The sequence below is a fragment of the Trichophyton benhamiae genome (genome assembly GCF_000151125.1).
Source record: "Trichophyton benhamiae CBS 112371 chromosome Unknown contig01356.0, whole genome shotgun sequence".
Lineage (NCBI taxonomy): Eukaryota > Fungi > Ascomycota > Eurotiomycetes > Onygenales > Arthrodermataceae > Trichophyton > Trichophyton benhamiae.
In genome coordinates this window covers 94,001-110,761 of record NW_003315100.1, presented here as the reverse complement: position 1 = coordinate 110,761, position 16,761 = coordinate 94,001, and the positions used below count along the sequence as shown (strand labels likewise).

At 48.4% G+C, this 16,761-nt stretch overlaps 7 protein-coding genes and 1 non-coding gene across 8 annotated transcripts; 4 read left to right on the top strand and 4 right to left on the bottom strand.

Annotated features, from left to right (window-relative positions):
- Window positions 1–777: 777 nt before the first annotated feature.
- On the top strand, window positions 778–2,142 carry ARB_00413 (uncharacterized protein; the record flags this gene model as incomplete). Its single annotated transcript, XM_003013182.1, has 2 exons — window positions 778–1,104; window positions 1,180–2,142. 2 exons carry the CDS (start codon window positions 778–780, stop codon window positions 2,140–2,142), a joined length of 1,290 nt encoding a protein of 429 aa, XP_003013228.1.
- A 1,156-nt stretch (window positions 2,143–3,298) lies between these two features.
- Window positions 3,299–5,420, bottom strand: ARB_00412 (uncharacterized protein; the record flags this gene model as incomplete). The annotated part of the gene is made up of 2 exons (XM_003013181.1): window positions 3,299–4,383; window positions 4,499–5,420. 2 exons carry the CDS (start codon window positions 5,418–5,420, stop codon window positions 3,299–3,301), a joined length of 2,007 nt encoding a protein of 668 aa, XP_003013227.1.
- Window positions 5,421–8,156: 2,736 nt separating this feature from the next.
- On the top strand, window positions 8,157–9,304 carry ARB_00411 (uncharacterized protein; the record flags this gene model as incomplete). The annotated part of the gene is made up of 3 exons (XM_003013180.1): window positions 8,157–8,766; window positions 8,826–9,097; window positions 9,209–9,304. 3 exons carry the CDS (start codon window positions 8,157–8,159, stop codon window positions 9,302–9,304), a joined length of 978 nt encoding a protein of 325 aa, XP_003013226.1.
- A 506-nt stretch (window positions 9,305–9,810) lies between these two features.
- Window positions 9,811–11,664, bottom strand: ARB_00410 (uncharacterized protein; the record flags this gene model as incomplete). Its single annotated transcript, XM_003013179.1, has 2 exons — window positions 9,811–11,505; window positions 11,566–11,664. 2 exons carry the CDS (start codon window positions 11,662–11,664, stop codon window positions 9,811–9,813), a joined length of 1,794 nt encoding a protein of 597 aa, XP_003013225.1.
- Window positions 11,665–12,063: 399 nt separating this feature from the next.
- ARB_00409 lies at window positions 12,064–12,137 on the bottom strand. Its single transcript has one exon. It is a non-coding gene; the product is annotated as a tRNA-Val (tRNA).
- A 172-nt stretch (window positions 12,138–12,309) lies between these two features.
- Window positions 12,310–13,467, top strand: ARB_00408 (uncharacterized protein; the record flags this gene model as incomplete). Its single annotated transcript, XM_003013178.1, has 1 exon — window positions 12,310–13,467. One exon carries the CDS (start codon window positions 12,310–12,312, stop codon window positions 13,465–13,467), a length of 1,158 nt encoding a protein of 385 aa, XP_003013224.1.
- A 298-nt stretch (window positions 13,468–13,765) lies between these two features.
- Window positions 13,766–14,992, bottom strand: ARB_00407 (uncharacterized protein; the record flags this gene model as incomplete). The annotated part of the gene is made up of 1 exon (XM_003013177.1): window positions 13,766–14,992. The coding sequence occupies one exon, from the start codon at window positions 14,990–14,992 to the stop codon at window positions 13,766–13,768; it is 1,227 nt and encodes a 408-aa protein (XP_003013223.1).
- Window positions 14,993–15,863: 871 nt separating this feature from the next.
- cid2 (caffeine induced death protein Cid2) lies at window positions 15,864–16,515 on the top strand (the record flags this gene model as incomplete). The annotated part of the gene is made up of 2 exons (XM_003013176.1): window positions 15,864–15,930; window positions 15,998–16,515. The coding sequence occupies 2 exons, from the start codon at window positions 15,864–15,866 to the stop codon at window positions 16,513–16,515; spliced, it is 585 nt and encodes a 194-aa protein (XP_003013222.1).
- Between the last annotated feature and the right edge of the window lie 246 nt (window positions 16,516–16,761).

The following is a 16,761-nucleotide window of genomic DNA, read 5'->3' as shown; positions in this document are numbered from 1 at the left end:
GTATCCAGATTATTGGGAATATGCACAGATTTTGAGACCTGCTTTTTGGAGTGACTGGTCGGCGTGGATGGATCTGACTGCGCCGCAGAGGTGGGACCTTAGTGGTATTAATGCCGCTAGGAAGATTTTGTTCTAATAAGCATGAGGGTAGCAGAAAGCAACCGTAGCAATTTTTTTTTTCGTTGCTCATATGAGCATCGGCCCATCGTATATGACCTCCAGCTATAAAAGCTAGTTGGATAGGCTCTTTCACGAGCCTCCCCTATATCTACTCTAATCGTCAACGGTACAATTTAACCTGTAGGAGTATCAAGGGTTATCCGCCCTGTCGTCCCGAATAAGAGGGACATCTGCATATTGAAAGGTGGTGAAAGGAGGTTTTCTGTCGGAATTCTCTCCGTTTCCTGCTTTATACACCTTACTTAGTTGAATAATTATGAAATGGTCAGTGAAGTCGGGGTGTTGACCTATTAATAGATCGAAGTTAATTAGTAATAATTTAGTCATTCCATTAGTCAGACATGAGTCATCTAGAGGGGCTCTGGTGATCCCTGCATGGCGGGAGCGGACTAAATATTGAGAAAAGCGAGCGAGACGAGAAGAGACACTGAGGAGCGAGGAGCTTGTATGGCTGGCGAGCCTAGTTATTTATAGAGACAAGGACAGCTGGGCTGAAAGATGCGTCGCTGGTCCTGCATCTGCCTCCTCTTCTACTAACAACACCCCCAGGCATCACTGACAAAGAGTCAGAAGGACACAGAGACGGGTTTTTGAGCTATGGCGGCACCACACAGTTCAGAGCCTGAGAAGGTCTCAATCTCGCCGTTGCTCAAGGGCTTGGCATATCCTGATGCCAAACACATCAAGGCGCCTGCTGGCGAGATAGCTGCTGCCTTTGCCCTCATCTTCGAGGACAGGCTGTCTGCGATACAGACTGCAGCATTGCTCACACTGCTGCACTCGACGGGGCTAGATAAGGACCCTGATGTCATTGCCCAATGCTCTCAACGTATGAGAGAAGCTGCCACACCAACGGAGAAGGGCCCGTTGCTTGCAGTACTCGAGAAGCGAGGCCGAAAGGAAGGCTCCTACAATGGCGGATTGGTACGTTGTTGAGACACCCAGCAATCAATGACGGCTCATGGGTTGGTTGCTAACGGTTTTTACCTGTCAATATAGTGCGATATCGTCGGAACTGGCGGCGACCACCACTCGACGTTCAACATCTCCACAACCTCATCAATCGTTGCATCGCCTTTCCTGATGACAGCTAAGCACGGCAACAGGGCGCAGACATCCTTCTCCGGGTCCGCAGATGTCCTTATGCACGTTACCCCTACTGCACCGAAGATTGAAGCCGTCAACGCAGCAAACCTAGCCAAAGTCCTCGAACAAACAAACTATGCCTTCCTGTTTGCTCCTATCTTCCATCCGGGCATGATGTACGCAAACCCCGTCAGAAGAGGCCTTGGCCTGAGAACAATTTTCAACCTCATGGGACCCCTGGCCAACCCTGTAGACTGGGCCATTGAAGCTCGAGTCGTTGGCGTAGCGTACCAGGCTCTCGGGCCCGTATTCGCAGATGCTCTGCGCCTGAGCGGCGTGACAAAGGCAATGGTCGTATGCGGAGAAGAAGACCTAGATGAGATCAGTTGTGCCGGCAAGACCAATGTCTGGAGAATTGTTGAATGTGACCCCTCAGAGGCTACTCCGGTCACCCCGACGCAGGCATACGACGCAGAAGGCAACGAGAAAGTGTTGAAGCCAACCAAGATTGAGAAATTCTCCATCGAAGCCGCGGACTTCGGGCTACCTCCTCACCCGTTGTCTGAAGTCGGCGGTGGTAAAGGGCCTCAGGAGAATGCACTCAAGTTGATAAGCATCCTGCGAAACGAGTTACCTCGTGACGACCCCATCTTGCATTTTGTATTGATGAATGTTGCTGGACTTCTGGCCATCTCGGGAGTCTGTGAAGCCGACACTAGTAACATGGGCCCTGGGGATGATGGTAAAGTGATCACTGAACGTGGGCCAGGTGGGCTCAGATGGAAAGAAGGCCTGAGACGAGCTCGTTGGGCCATTGAGAGCGGTGAAGCATATAAATGTTTCGAACAGTTTATCAAAGTGTCCAACACATTTTGAGCTGAGAGAAGGGTAACATTGTCATAGACAAGGCAGGTAGCCGCTGTTGCCGTTTTTTTGTTTCTTTTGGGGTTTAAATCTTGCACTTGATGTTCTCGGATATGTCCTTCATTTTTAATATTTTTCTACCTTGGAATATCTCCAGGTACTTTGGTTCAAATATCATCTAGGAATAGAGCAATATCCTACCACTTTGGTAGCCAATTCACCTACAATGTCAGTCACGGGTTAGAACAACAATGAAAATGGAGAAATGAAAAGCCAAGAACTTTCATAGAATATTATTTTAGCATTTCAGCAGGAAAGGCTCTGTGGTTGTCCAAGGAAGATTCCGTCGACTTTTCCCAAGTAATGTTGTCATATTTTATGCAAAGAAGATGAGAATAAAACACACAGCTAATGCCGGCCATGACACCTATATCCCCGCGCGCCAAAACTGATAAAGGAGAGTAGTCGTAGTAATCGCCGTAAAACACAATCTATCGAGCTTGGAATTGTACCATTCTGCCAGAGTAACAACGTTAGCCACAGCCCTTATATATAGAATATTGCGAAACCGCAAACAGCTCACCTCTTAGTTCTCTCCTTGTATAGTACTCGATGACCACACTCCTTGCATCTGATTTGATCGTTTCGTTTCATCGAGACGCGCGAGCTGCAGTCTCCGCAGATGTAGACGACTGATAGGACCTCATTGCCGGTGGCTGCGCTGGCGGTGCTTGTGGATGTTGGGCCCTGCTGCGTGAGCGAGGGGACCTGATAGGCTTCTCTGGACATTTTGTAGGATATTAAAGTGCTAAAGGTCGTTCGTCTATGTGTTTTGTCAGGAGTTCTATCTCCGGTTATGTCTTTTCTTGTAGTTGTCTGTCTGCTTGCTTGCTGGTTTGGTTAGGACGTTTTTTTTATTGCTAAGAAAAAAAGTAAAGGGCGATGATTATATAAGCAATTAGATAAATCACGTGATAAGTATCCCCCATACTTCCTAATTAGGAAAAAGGCACAGGGGTGGATAAATACACACCCCCTGATGCTATTCTCGCAGGGCTTATCAATTTAAGCATGAAACGACGAAGAAACTATTCTTAAAACCGTACTCTCTTCTTCTATGCCTATTCATATATACCTAGTTCGTACATTAATATCTTATTAACAATATTTACTTATCGCACTTAGTAGCAGTGCTATCTTTTTCGGCGTGAGAATTATCACAGACGTGTATCCAACACTCTGGATTAGTACAGTCATCATTTTTACACTCAGCTCTGTAGCACCTATCGCCATGGAGTTGTTTACTACCCCCAGAGCCGAGACAGTCAATGTCATCATTCTCAATATAGCCGCAAGTGCCACATAGAACTCCCCAGCCCTGATCTTCTTCCTGGAGAGGCGTTCCGCACTGAGAGTCAGAGTTACAAGGCATATGTTTATGTTCAGGGGTTAAACTCCCATTGATATCTTTGTCTTTGTCCTTGTCATCACGCGGGTTGGTATCGTCCTCGGAGTAGTCGCTAGATGATATACTGGAATCAGATGGCCGTGGAGCAAGCACACATTCGCATCTGTCAGATTCAGCACTTCCATTGAAAGCACTAACACACCACTCAAAGTTCCAAACGCCTGGTACCAGGAAATATTGGTCACTGGAGGGTTTGCTCTCCGTGCCATTGACCTTGCAGAGCTCGCTATCCGGCTCATTTACGTTGCGGAACCAGAGTTGATAACCCGCAGCAGCCGGAGAACCAGTCCAGGTAAGGTGAGCAGAGGTTGCATCTTTAGCTGTAATTTTCAAGTCAGTAGGTATCGGAGGAGTGCCTCGGCCGACGGTGACACTTCGGACTCCCTTGGGAAATCCTCCGCCAGCATCGTTCCAGGAAACCAAGGCAAGTTGATAATGATGCCCCGGGATAAGATCATCAACATGAGCTGGAGATTCCTTGAAGCCTACACTAGTGATGAAAGTATGTTTTTTATCTTTATCCCAGTACAGGATTTCATATTCCGTGACATTAAAGCCACTAGGACAAGAGTCCCATGAGATATCGAATCCAGTTGTGGTAGCATTAACTATCACATTATCGGGGCCAGGAGGTGTTTTGGGTGTTGATTTGGCCGATTTAATAGCCGTCCAGCGGCCTTTTAGTGCATTGCCTGCACTTGCACGTACTTGAACCTCATAGACCCATCCTTCCTGTGTCCACTGAGCGTCCCATCGATTCGAAGAGACACTGCTGGTGTGAAACTCTGTGATTCCCGAGATCCTGGACCGGACATCGTAGCTCATCGCACCATATACTAAGCCTTAGTTAGAGTCTTCATCCGTGAGTCCATACAGAAAAAAGAGGAGACTGGTACGTACTTGCATCCCAGGAGGCGGTGACTCCCCCAGGGCTAGAGACTACTCTGAAATTCTTTGGGCGAGGCAAGGACCGCTTCGGTATATTTCTGGGTATTACCAGCGGGGCTGAACCAATATTGAAATCTCTAACCAGGGTGAGAGAGAATGCGCGTGCAATTTCATATTCTCCAGTCGCATTTGGATGAAGGCCATCATAGCCTGCAGGACATCCATCAGGGCCACAGCCATAATCCTCACAGACCTCAACAAGATGAATAGGAGAATCAGCCGTACTCCACTGTGGTATAGCACAGCGAAGCAGGTTGTTGTATTCCCAAGTGGAACAGGGCAAGTCTTCACGCCCACCGATCATCAACCGTTGAGGAACATTGGCAATAGCAAGCTTGAGGAAGGGATTAACCCTGCGAGCGTTATCAACCAATGTTTTAATGCTTTTAAGCGTTCCAATGGCATCACTTTGTAGCCATCCCAGGTCATTGAATCCTAGCATCAAAAGCATCAAATCTGCCGGATGGGCCATCAAAACATCCTCTATCAAATCTTTATCCAGCGCAGCGGTTCGCCCCCAGACGGCGAAGTGATGGCTGTCAAAATCCGCCGATACACCACGCGCATAGCCGCCATCTACCTTGACACCCTGTCTAGGCTTAGGGGAGCCATAGAGGGGAGGAGGCGATGGCGGCTTGGGCCTGTCTGGCTGGACGGTGCCAGTATAGGGTCCGACAAAGGTGACGGTGACATTCTGTTCACGAAACCACTGCCAAATGCGATATCGCCAGGTCCAGTCCCCTTCGTGGCCCTGGGTTATAGAGTCGCCCACGACTATCAGCTTGAGGCCCTTGTCCCCTGCTGTCGATGAATTTTCAGCATCTTGATCGCCAACCAAAGGTACGTTTGTCTGCTGAATTGGGAGGTCGGACATATAGGTTGGGATGTATAACGCTATGCACTGCTCTTATCACAGGGCAGGCTAACAAACAGGTTATCGATGTGCTTCCTTGAAAAACCAAAGGCAAGCCGTTGTCGTTAGGTAGTTAGTTACGTGTATGTCGGATAACTAGTGGCAAAAGCCCGGGTCCATGAAGATAATCACTAGTTAACTCAATAACTAACTATCGGGTTTAACTCAAACATCCGCTATGGTCTGGCTTCTTCCCTTCTTCTCCTGACTTTGTTATTCTCTTTTCTTCTCCTTTCCATAGCCGGTGGTCAGTTGACTGGTGTTAGGCAGATCATCATCTCTCTCACTTCAACACACAACTCCTATATCACTAACTAACTAACTGTCAAAACTTCAGCTCTGCCTACCATTAGTGTGGGCTCACTCCTTTTAGTGTAGTGGCAGACTTTGACACTAACTTACTGTACCCTTCGAAGCGCGTTTATTATACTCAGCTATGCCTCAAACCAGCCCTCCTATATCAGCAGAGTCGGCTGGCGATCAGAACGTAGTATCGCCTCCCAGGAGCTCCTCTGACACGACTACAGCTTCCAACACGACCGATATAACTAGTTCGAAACCTCACTCAAAGATAGACTACGAGTACTTAAAAACGCTAGATTCCCAGCCGTTAACTACTTATGTCAAAGCTATGTCGGAGAAAGAAAGAGAAGAATTTTGCAGAATGTTGAGCATACCACGTAAGTTATCTCTTATTGCCTTTAAGGATTCTAACTAATATATTTTTTTTTATTTTTTTTTTTTTAGTTATAGGTTATAAAGGCCCTTCGATGCCGTATGATGACTCCTCAGACATTGCATTTGAGCAAGGGAAACCGCTTCCAAACCTCGGTTCCAGCTCAGACACTGCTATATCCCATCCCGCTCATTTACCTTAGTGGCCATTCCTTCTATCATACCCAACCGCTCCTTTCGTCTTGGATACCATAACCCATCTCTTGTCTGCCATCACTTCCCAGTCCCATGCTCTGTTTGGCTCCTGTTTTTATATACATCTGCTCTTCTTGTCCATATATGCTCATACATGGATCAGCCGAACTCCGTCTATCGAAACTCCTGGGCTACGTCGGTATATACTATATAATCTTGCCCAGTGAGAGCTTCAGACATTGCCCTCTTCGGAGTTTGCTACACTATGGGCAAATGGTGATGTCTCCTCTCGAGCCACTGAGGCTTCTGTTCCCCCAGATGATCCAAAGGCGAAAGAGGAGAGACTTCGATGGGCCAAGAAGACCCTTGCTGAGATTGAGCAGATGACTCAAAAAGAGAGACGAATGTTTCTCTTGGAGCGTGGGCACGGTATGTTCAGTTTCTGGCCAACACTTTTATTGTTACTTCCGCTAAGCAATAGTAGTACCGAGCGGACCGAGCATCCTTCATCTCAAGGATTCGAGATTCCGTATCCTAGATCTAGATAGGTCAGGAAATATTGCTAGCTTTGCCACATTCGGGGGAAGATCTCTAGATAATAAGTCTACATCTGGTTATGGGGTTGATTAACGAGCTTTCAGCATCCAGCAAGCGCCCAAAAATATCCAGAAGACGATGCCCGGTATGATTGCTGAACTTAACGGGGGTGTCTTTGCTGTGAAAGGCAAGGCGATGGAGAAGTAGATCTGGATTGGCCGGCATCCGTGAAGCTAGATGGAGATGCTGAACCGAGTGGTGGCTTTCTGATTATTCCCAAACTAAAGTGGTGGAGTGTATGATTGCGGCATGAAGGAATAGCATAGTCCTTTGCGCTAGGCAGTCGAGCTTGAGCTTCTGGTGCGTATGATGAGAAGAAGATATGTTGGTTAACTCGTTAGTTTTATCTGCGATTTTTCAGCCTCATACCTAGGACAACTAACTCGCTAGTTTTTCCTGTGGCCACCTGAATTCTAGCCTGTCAATTTTCTCTTATTTCTTGCCCTTGCTTCAGAGCTGCATTTTTGGAACCATGAAGCCATATACTGGAAATCCAGAGCCTTAAGCTCATGTCCCTGCTGCAAGTCATGGACTGGATGCATCGGACCTGCAGCAGCATTCAGATATCCCCGGGGCAGCCCCTTCCTCTCGCCATGCCGGACTGTGGCCGCGGGCTCGACTTGCTCTTTGCCTCCAGAGCATCGAGTATAACTGCGGCGTCCCAGGGCCGTCTCTGTCGTCGACTCTGCCGCTGGATATTCAGGCAAGACGGGGCGTATTATCTCTATCTGTTAGGCCGCCGTCACACTGTCACTTTCTCTATATCTTTTACTCTCTCAACGCCGTCATTCCTTCTGATATATACCTGCAGAGCATAGCACGATGAGTTACGGACAGGCCGGCACTCCTTATGGCGCACCCGCAAGGAACCAGACTGGTCCCTACTTCAGCCCAGGATATGCATATCCCCCATATTATCCGAGAAATAGGAATGGCACGCCATGGACAGGTTGGAACGGCCCGGTTCCTCGCTATCGTCGGTATAATAATCCGCAGGTATTCATGCGGCCTGTTCTGTCTTACCCTAGAGCCATTCCGAGGTATCGTAATCGTCGGCAGAACGAGACGTGGACGGGCTGGAGGCAAAGCCAATACCCGCCGCCTACGCCAGCATTATTGCCTGCATCGCTCCACGACCGCTCCGCCGATAGGTACAGCGTTTCAGCCTCTCCGGGAGGGATTCCACGGGTGGTTCCAGATGCTTCGCCGGAGAACGCGTTTAGCGAGATCATGAATGGAGCGTTTGACTTGAAGAAACCCCCCCTATGCCCGGGGAAGACGATGGCGGACATTGATACCACTCCTGCTTCAGACAGATTATTACAGCAATCAAATCCCTTTGGATATCAGAAGCAACAGCAGGGGAAACGGGCTGCTTCTTCTCAAATCACAGCTCCAGCAGAGACCTACAAGAAGCCTAACTCTTCTTCTTCTGGTGGAAGCAGCCGATTTGGATATGAGAGTAATACATTCAGTCCAGGGGAGTCTGAACTTTCTACTCTAGCCCATTTGATACAGCAGAATACAAAGCAGTCAGCCGAACTGCAACAACTCCTCTTTGAATTCTTGAAACAAAAGCAAGAGGAATTGAATAGTCACTCAGCTAGCAGCTCTCGCTCTGACAACGTGCAAGAGTCCACTGATGAGAATGATGGAATGCTAAGCCCTGGTCCACATGTTGCAAATGGAGGTGGTGAAAGTCCTGACCCTCCACATGGAAGTAAGAATAATTTCAGGGGCCACATGATAGAAGGCGTCGAGTCAGCTTCCGATTCAAGGTCCAACTCGGATTCTGAGAGTAAATCTACCGTTCCGACTTCAGTAGATGCAAGATCTCCTGGTATGTCATCGAATAGCCCCTTACCGGTGGATGTCCCGATACTTACACATCTATAACAGATGGTGCCGGCTACCCCAAAGATCCGCAAGAAAAGTCTCTTATCAATGCCATCGGTACTCTCCACCATCTCTCTAGCTCTGAAGACTCGGATTTGTCCCAAGATTCTGGCGAGCGGAAGAACCGCTTTGAACGACCCCCTAGAAAAGGAAGATACGAGTCTACGGACGCTGATAATCGCCGTACCTGGCAGCGCCATTATGGCACAGGCCTTTGCCAACGCGCCCCGTCTCCAGGTGGCAGTCCTTCGGGAAAACAGGTTGAATTTGATTTCGTGAGTATTATAATATTGCTCAAGATCTAGAGTACATAATTGAATACTTACTCTTGTCTTGCAGCTCCCGGAGCATCCATCTCCAGGAAGCCCACAGAGTTCCACCGACAGCGTGAGGCATATCCAAACTTTGCTAACCCCTTCCAATCGATACTCATCCAGGCCCTCGTTCGAGGTGTCGAGCCCTCAATCTTCTTCTTTGGATGAATCCCGGACCCTGGGTCAATGCGTGCCTTCAGAGTTGGTATCGCATCATTACCATAACTATGCTCGTCCAGGCGACCATTCCTACGAATCCTGGGATAGCAGCCCGAGATCTCCATGATCTTCTTCGTAGTGTCTGATACGTATCTGAGGAGGCAATTACGAGGTATCTCGTCCTCGTCCTGAGAGAAAAGAATAAAAAGCAGAAATGCACCCTGTCTTTCTTTCCAGTGTATCCCCCCTGTTTCTACTATTCTTAAGTCACTTTCCCTTATACAATTTGATTGGTTTTACGGTGGAATCGCCTTTCCTTCAAGATTCTAGTCCAACAAAAATAGAGGTAGACCAATAATTAAGGCAACGATTCTATTTTTTTGCGGTAAACCATGCGGTATGCAGTCTAACAAGAACTCCTAAACCACCCAATGCCTAAGTATGGTATCACCAGACGCAGCGCTTAAATGACATTGTCGATATGCTAGATCGTACTCATTATACTATGCATGCATTTACCAACCGCCACCGGCCTTGCCAGCCAACTCCGCAACACGAGCTGTATCTATGCTTCCTGCTAGACCTTTTTGTTTCCCTACATCACTCTCCACCTTACGGTAGGTGGTATATACCAGATCTTCGAGAGGAACACCAAGCATATTAGACCAATACCTCAGTATGGAATGTATCTCTTCAGCAGAAGACATACGATGTGGTTTATTAACTTGGTCGCCGTCCTCCGAGGAATCCGAATAATATGCCTCGTCAACTCGAGCAAGCCACGCCCGTTGATCATGGGGCGTTGGTTTTGAAGTTTGCTCCAAAGCACTGCCTTCAGGCAAAGCCAGTGAAGAATTCGCCTGTCTGGCATCTTCAAGTCGGATCTGACCTCCACCATTCGTACATCCACCCGGACAAGCCATAACTTCAACATAAGCAAACTCGGTCGGGGGTATAGGAGCACCTGGCTTTCCATTAGATACCGGTGCAGGTCGTGCCCTGGCTCCAGAACCATTGACTCTTGAGCCAGGTAGTCTCGAGGCTCTAGCAGGCTTCAACTTGCGAACTAGATTCTGGATGTTTCTGAACCCGTAGTACCGCGCTGCTTTGATGATTGGTTCGCCGGTTGCTGAGACGAGGGTATATTCAACTACATCTGCGTTGCGGCCTCTCTGGGATTGAATAATGCTATCGGCATGTTTGGATTGGTAGGTTGTAAGGAGATGATGGAGGTATCCTCCTGATGGTCCTGCAGCTGCAGGTTGTGTGGAATGTAGGGTATTATTGTTAGAAAGGAATTGGGCGATGGTTTGGTCGGGAAACGGGGTCGAGAGGTGTGTTGGTAGTGGTTCAAGGGGTAAAGATGGAAGAGAGATGTTTCGGGATGAAGCAAGCATAAGCAATTCCTTGGAGGTAATGACACAGTCGACATCTCTGACAGGGGAACTGGCCTTGTCTAATGCCTCCCCTCTCCAAGAAACATCCGTTAATTCCTGTCGGCTTGCCTCGAGCTTCTTGTCGAAACAAGGCATTATCGCAAGATGCCATACTTGAGATGGTGATATATTGAGCTTCTTGCTTATAATGGTCTTGAGGAACGTCCCCATCAAGGCCTGGGGAGACTTCAAGCGTGATAGATGAGGTAGAACGTGTGGATGGGTTTTCTCCGCATAGCATATCCACCCTGGACAAGAAGACGCGAGAATAGGTCTGTTAGGCAGAGAGAATTTGCCTGATTCATCGTGTGAGGTCGTTGGTGCGGCATCATTTAGTGATTCGGTGACCTCATCTGTACTGAGCTCTAACACAGCCTGGCGCATGATATTAGTGTCGACAACCCATGTAAAGCCACTGCCGTGTTGTCCGCCTGCCCGCAGGCCGTTTGGTCCACTAAGAAATTGTTCGATCATATATCCTGCATTCTTTTCTGATATACCATAAGTAGCAGCCAAGCTGGCCCGGACCTGCGGGCTCACGCTGGCAACGAAAATCTTCCCATCTCTGTCTTCTGTTCTACCCCCACCATCAAGCCGTATTTCAGGGTTTGCGTCGAGGGTGTTTAACACTTCCGCATGCGACTGTAACGACACCAGCACTGCTTCAGCTGATGTGACGCAGCCTGAACATGCCAGACAATCCGTAAGAGATATCTGAGCTGGTGGAGGGTTCTGCTCCTCCAGCTTATCTTCCGTCGTCACTTCATATGGGTTCTACAGGGAATATTTAAGTTAGCCTGGTGTACATTGGAAAGTACACTGCAGATGACTCACCTCTTCCTGCTTCTTCGGCAGTGTCTCAACTGGCTTTATACAAGCAACTCCTGGTGATATGAAGTCATTCAAATCATCCGCAGACAGAATCGCGCTCATCTTGACTCATTTGCAGTGGCCGAACAACCGCCACGGGTAAATTATCAGCCCGCCGAACTCGACCTGTAGAAATATTCCAATAAAAGGCGTATAATATAGTGGTTTCATATAGAAACGAAGAGGAAAGGAGCTGTGCAGGACTGCGATATGAACGTAAAGTGAAATCAGGCCATAAATGAGCTTTGTAATAGTTATGCAAGCATCTCTTATCAGATGCGTTATCGGAGGAAAAAGAGCAAAAGGTTTAAATAAGCTTTGTCCAATCAGAATGCGGCTAAACTTAATCTCGCTTATGTAACACAAAAACTGAACCGCGGGAAGGATTTGGCAGAATTGACAGGGGACGGGACTTCAGTAGAGCAGGAAAAAAAAAAGAAATAAAAAAAAAGAAATTGAAAGTGACCAAACTGAGGCTCGATCTCAGGACCTTGTCGGTGTTAACGACACGTGATAACCAACTACACCATTCGGCCTTTCTTGTGTGAATGTCGATCTCGCGAATGCACTCTTGAGTGGCTGTGGAGTCAGACGAGGCTTCAGCCTGCCAGCGCCTAGGCATCTAGAAAGCGGCACAACAACAATAACCATGGAAGGCTGCAGGTAGAAAAAGACAACGAGAAGAAGCAGAGCGGTAGATGGGACAACATGACGACCTTGCCCAAGCCAAAGATGGTCCAGACAGTGCTCAACTTTGGCTCTTCCCGCTCACTGAACAAGGATACCCCCCAGATCATAAGAAGGGACCCTGACGAGGCCAGCAGCCTTGGAGATACCCTGCTCCCGGATAGTGGCATGGACTATGAGATGGATAACGACGACAGTAGCAAGCTCGATAGCCAGACTAGTATAGCCTCAACCGACTGGCCACCTTCCCAAACGGCATCAGAAGCAACACAGGCGGTACTATCACCAGCTCAGGATGCCATGAAAAGACGGAAGATCCTCCGTTGCATTGCTGGAGAGACGAGTACATTCTTGCCTGGTATACTAGAGATGGCTCCCTGGGCACCACCGAACGGATACCTATACTCTCCAAGCAAAATCTCACGGCTAAATGCAAAGTACTGTCCCCAGTTCCACAAGACGTCTATCCGGGTACACAACGCAGACTCTCTGGACACTGCTATCGCCCTAGCAAACTGTTCAAAATTTGTTACCGTGCGGGATAAGAAGCCGGTATGTGTGCTGAATATGGCAAACGCATTCCATGCTGGAGGAGGGTGGAAGAACGGAGCCCTGGCGCAAGAAGAAACACTCTGCTACCGAAGCAGCCTCAGCTTCACTCTTAAGCTACGATACTATCCTCTAGAGGACCTACAGGCTATATACTCGCCCACAGTCCTCGTTATACGCAAGAGTATGGACGACGGTCATGGCCTATTACCACTCAACAAACCCGAAGAGCTGCCCGTCGTAAGCGTCATTAGCATAGCGGCGCTATGCGAGCCCAAATTAGCGGCTAAGAAGATACCCGTCCCTAACTCATCTGATGTGCATATCAAGGAGGTTTTCCGGAAAGTTGCCGACCGAGACCTGACCAAGGATAAGATACGTATGATTCTACGCACAGCGGCGTATAACGGCCATCGAAGGCTGGTGTTGGGTGCATTAGGCTGTGGGGCGTTTTTGAACCCGCGTGAAGATGTTGCGGATTGTTTTGCTGAGGTGTTCAGTGAGGGTGAATTCGGCGGTGGGTGGTGGGAGAGCATTATATTTGCTGTCATGGATGATTTGGAAGAAGGGAAGGATGGGGATGGGAACTACGGTGTCTTTTATAGAAAGCTTCATGGCATGATGGTATGATTGAACGAGCGAGCATAATGATGATATATATATGAGCAAGCCTGCACGTACTCTGTCTGGTTATCTAGCGATGGTAAAAAATCTAGCACAAGACTGGTTTACAAGCCCAAGAGAAAAGAGAGAAAGAAAACATAAGAAAGAAATTGGTATCTCAAGGCCGTTTCGTTTCTGATCAAGAACCGGGAATTGGCCTATACTACCGCCCGCAAACTCCTACATCGCCAACAAATAAACGCAGTAGACAATCGCAAAATAAAAGTATTCCATAGGCAAAAGCAACCGACAAGAGGCAAACAGTTTAGTTCTTCGTTGCGGATCGACCCCTTCTTAACGGTACCTTTGGCGCCTCAGGTTCGGTTTTGGCTTTGGTAGCCCTGGATTTCTTCAATGCCGGCGTAGTTGCCGCACTATCTTCTTCCTTGACAGCTTTTGCCGCAGGTTGCTTACGCTTCTTGCTCGGAGTTGCTGGTGTGGATGCATCGGCGCCATCTTTCTCCTCGGCTTTCACTTTTGGAGTCGCCTTTGCCTTGCCTGCAGCCTTCTTAGGCTTGGTATCTGTTTCTTCCTCGTCATCTTCGCCGCCCTTCTTCTGCACCGATGGGACAACAGCACTTGTTCGGCCACCAACGGTGACGAAGACAATGGGCTCACCGCTGGGAAGTTTGCCCGCTGCGCCTTTCTTTCCCTTATTCCATCGATGATGGAATAGCCAGTCCGTAGGGAAGTCGGAAGACTCTCCTTTGAGATCAACAGATACAGAACACACGTAGTTGATAGATGAGTGTAACTCCTTGATCTGATTGTCCCGGAGTGTATCACTGTATTGCTCAGGATGAATCCGGGCATGATATAAGATCTCATCTCTGCTTCCAGCGTTAGCCTCTTTTGTAGTTGGAAAATATATTAAAAGATGTAAGACATACCCCATCCAATTCCCCAGTCCGCTGATATTGGCCTGATCCAACAACAGAGCCTTTATAGGGACCTTCTTCCGCCGCACGAGAGCCTTCAACCAGTCTTCCGTCAAGATGGCCTTGTCGATGACCGGATCAGGTCCATTCTCCTTTAGAGGTGTATACTTTCGTATATCATCCCCGGGGCAATCTACGAGCCTAACACGGCCCAATCTCCTCGCATCCACAAACGCAGCCTCAGTCTTAGGCTCATTATCCGTCTCAAGCAAGAACTTCCAAAACTTTGGAGGCCAAACGTCTGCCTCAACGTTCTCATCTTTACCGTTGCTGCGGTAGTAAGTGTTTTCACTCCTTATCTTCAGCCAGCCCGTCATTCCAAAATGCATGACAGGGTGCGGAGGCGAAGACATGATCATCCAGAAATATTTGCCCTGCTGCCCAGCTCCTATGACGGTTTTCCCATGCATATGTTTCTTGAACTCGTCGGCACTGGTGCCAACCTTGCCGAACAGGAGGTCGTCATGGTTGGCTACAACTTTGGCAATTGTGTGTCCTACCAGATGCTTTTTGATATAGTTCACTATCCGTGCAACTTCTGCAAGCTCAGGCATTGTTGCTGGGTTGATGAGTTGAGCTCTTGGTGACGACAAGAAAAGCTCTAATGCACAGAATTTTGATGGAAGCTTAAGCTGTATGAATTGGTTGACTTGGCTGCGCCTTCGAGTAAATGGTCGTTACTCTAACGGGCCGTTATATCGCAAACGAAGCAGCTGGAGGTAGACTTTCGTTGTGATTGAGAACTCGACCGGTGTTCCTGGTGAGAGATGAGCGGTGCAGTTCAAGGGTTGTCGCCGGAGATTAATACAGTAATGGAGTACTCATACCAAGAAATAAACGAAAATACCAATAAATGACCAATTTAAGACTTCTCTAGACGAGATACTCAATTCATTTCATATCAAAAAAATGTAGTAAATACAAAAAGGAAGAGGACGGTCTTTGAGCGCCTCGTAGCTAGCTTCGTGTTTCCTTCGCGTGGATATCACCAACCAGCGAGCTCGATTCCCTGCCACCTTGGCGCCCGCCCGTCTAGGGTCTGTCCTTGAACATGGCTCTGGAAGAACCGAAGGTTGTCTAGCAGGATGGCCAAAGAAGAATTCAAGTAGACCAAAAGCTGCGCCAGATATCAATACTAGTTTGCTCGTCTTTCCACTCGTCCTCGTCTCGACGTTGAGAAGCTGAAAAAAGGGCTGAAAAAGAGCCGCGAGTCATGTGACGCTTTTTGATCCGATCTCTCAGTCCATCAATCAGCAAGAAGAGAACAATTACAAACCGAGAGCTGAAGGGACCTGCAAGCCATAGAGCTCTAGATCTTGGATATCTACTTTTAAATTACTTACCCGACAGTTAAACAGGCTGGATTTGCTCTGGGCTCGACAGTCAACCGGTACGTCGGTTGGCTCTGGACCGGGTGAAAGCAAGATGTCAAAGACCTCGACACAGCCGAAGCTATCACCACAGTTTTGTTTCAATGAACGGGCATTGAGAGGTGAGGGACATGTCACTTTTGTCACTTCTGACGTAAGAGAGGGGCCATGCTGATGATGTACGGATAGACTTCCTTCGAATATCTCGGTCGACGGTAGACGACTCGATATCGCAGAGCTTGAATGCACTGGTGACTCCCTCCCGGCAAGGCTTTGACCCTTCCTCAACCACCGCCAGACAGACAGAACTACCTCGCCACGGCCAGGTCGAAGGAGGCAGATGTCAGACTTTCAAAGATGAAGTCCTGTTTCCCTCCTGGCAAGCTAGATCGGACGTCTTGACATACTGCGCCGGAGTTGCCACGAGCCCTGACCCTGACGACCCGGACCTGCTGCTCCGACAGGAAGAGTCAGCGAGAGCTCGGGAGAGAGTGGTTGACGAGCGATTGGACCCTTACTCTGCCAGGTTCTTCCCCAGAGAGCCACGGACAGAGTCTCTTGCCATGCTAATACGGAACGAGCGTGGTGTGGAGAGGATCGTGAGATCTCGTTCTTGGGATATAGTCGGAGAACGCTGCGGGAACTCGTTCGAGAGCTGGGAGGATGCTCTCAACCACTGGCGGGCAACGCGTGAGCAGTCTCGCTGACCCTGGACTTTGCCATCACTCGCCTGCTTTCACCCACTCTCGAACCATTGACGGCCTGGATTACGCCTTGAGTGGAGCTTTAAAAAAACACTGTATCATTTCCAAACGGCGTACCGGCTAGAGACTTTATCTGATCTAAGTGCAGGATGCTGGAGAAAACTAATACTTGTCTGGTTAACTATTATCATTTGCATAAAAAGGCGTCCCTGTACGATATTGAAGCGACTCATGTATATATACTCTCGA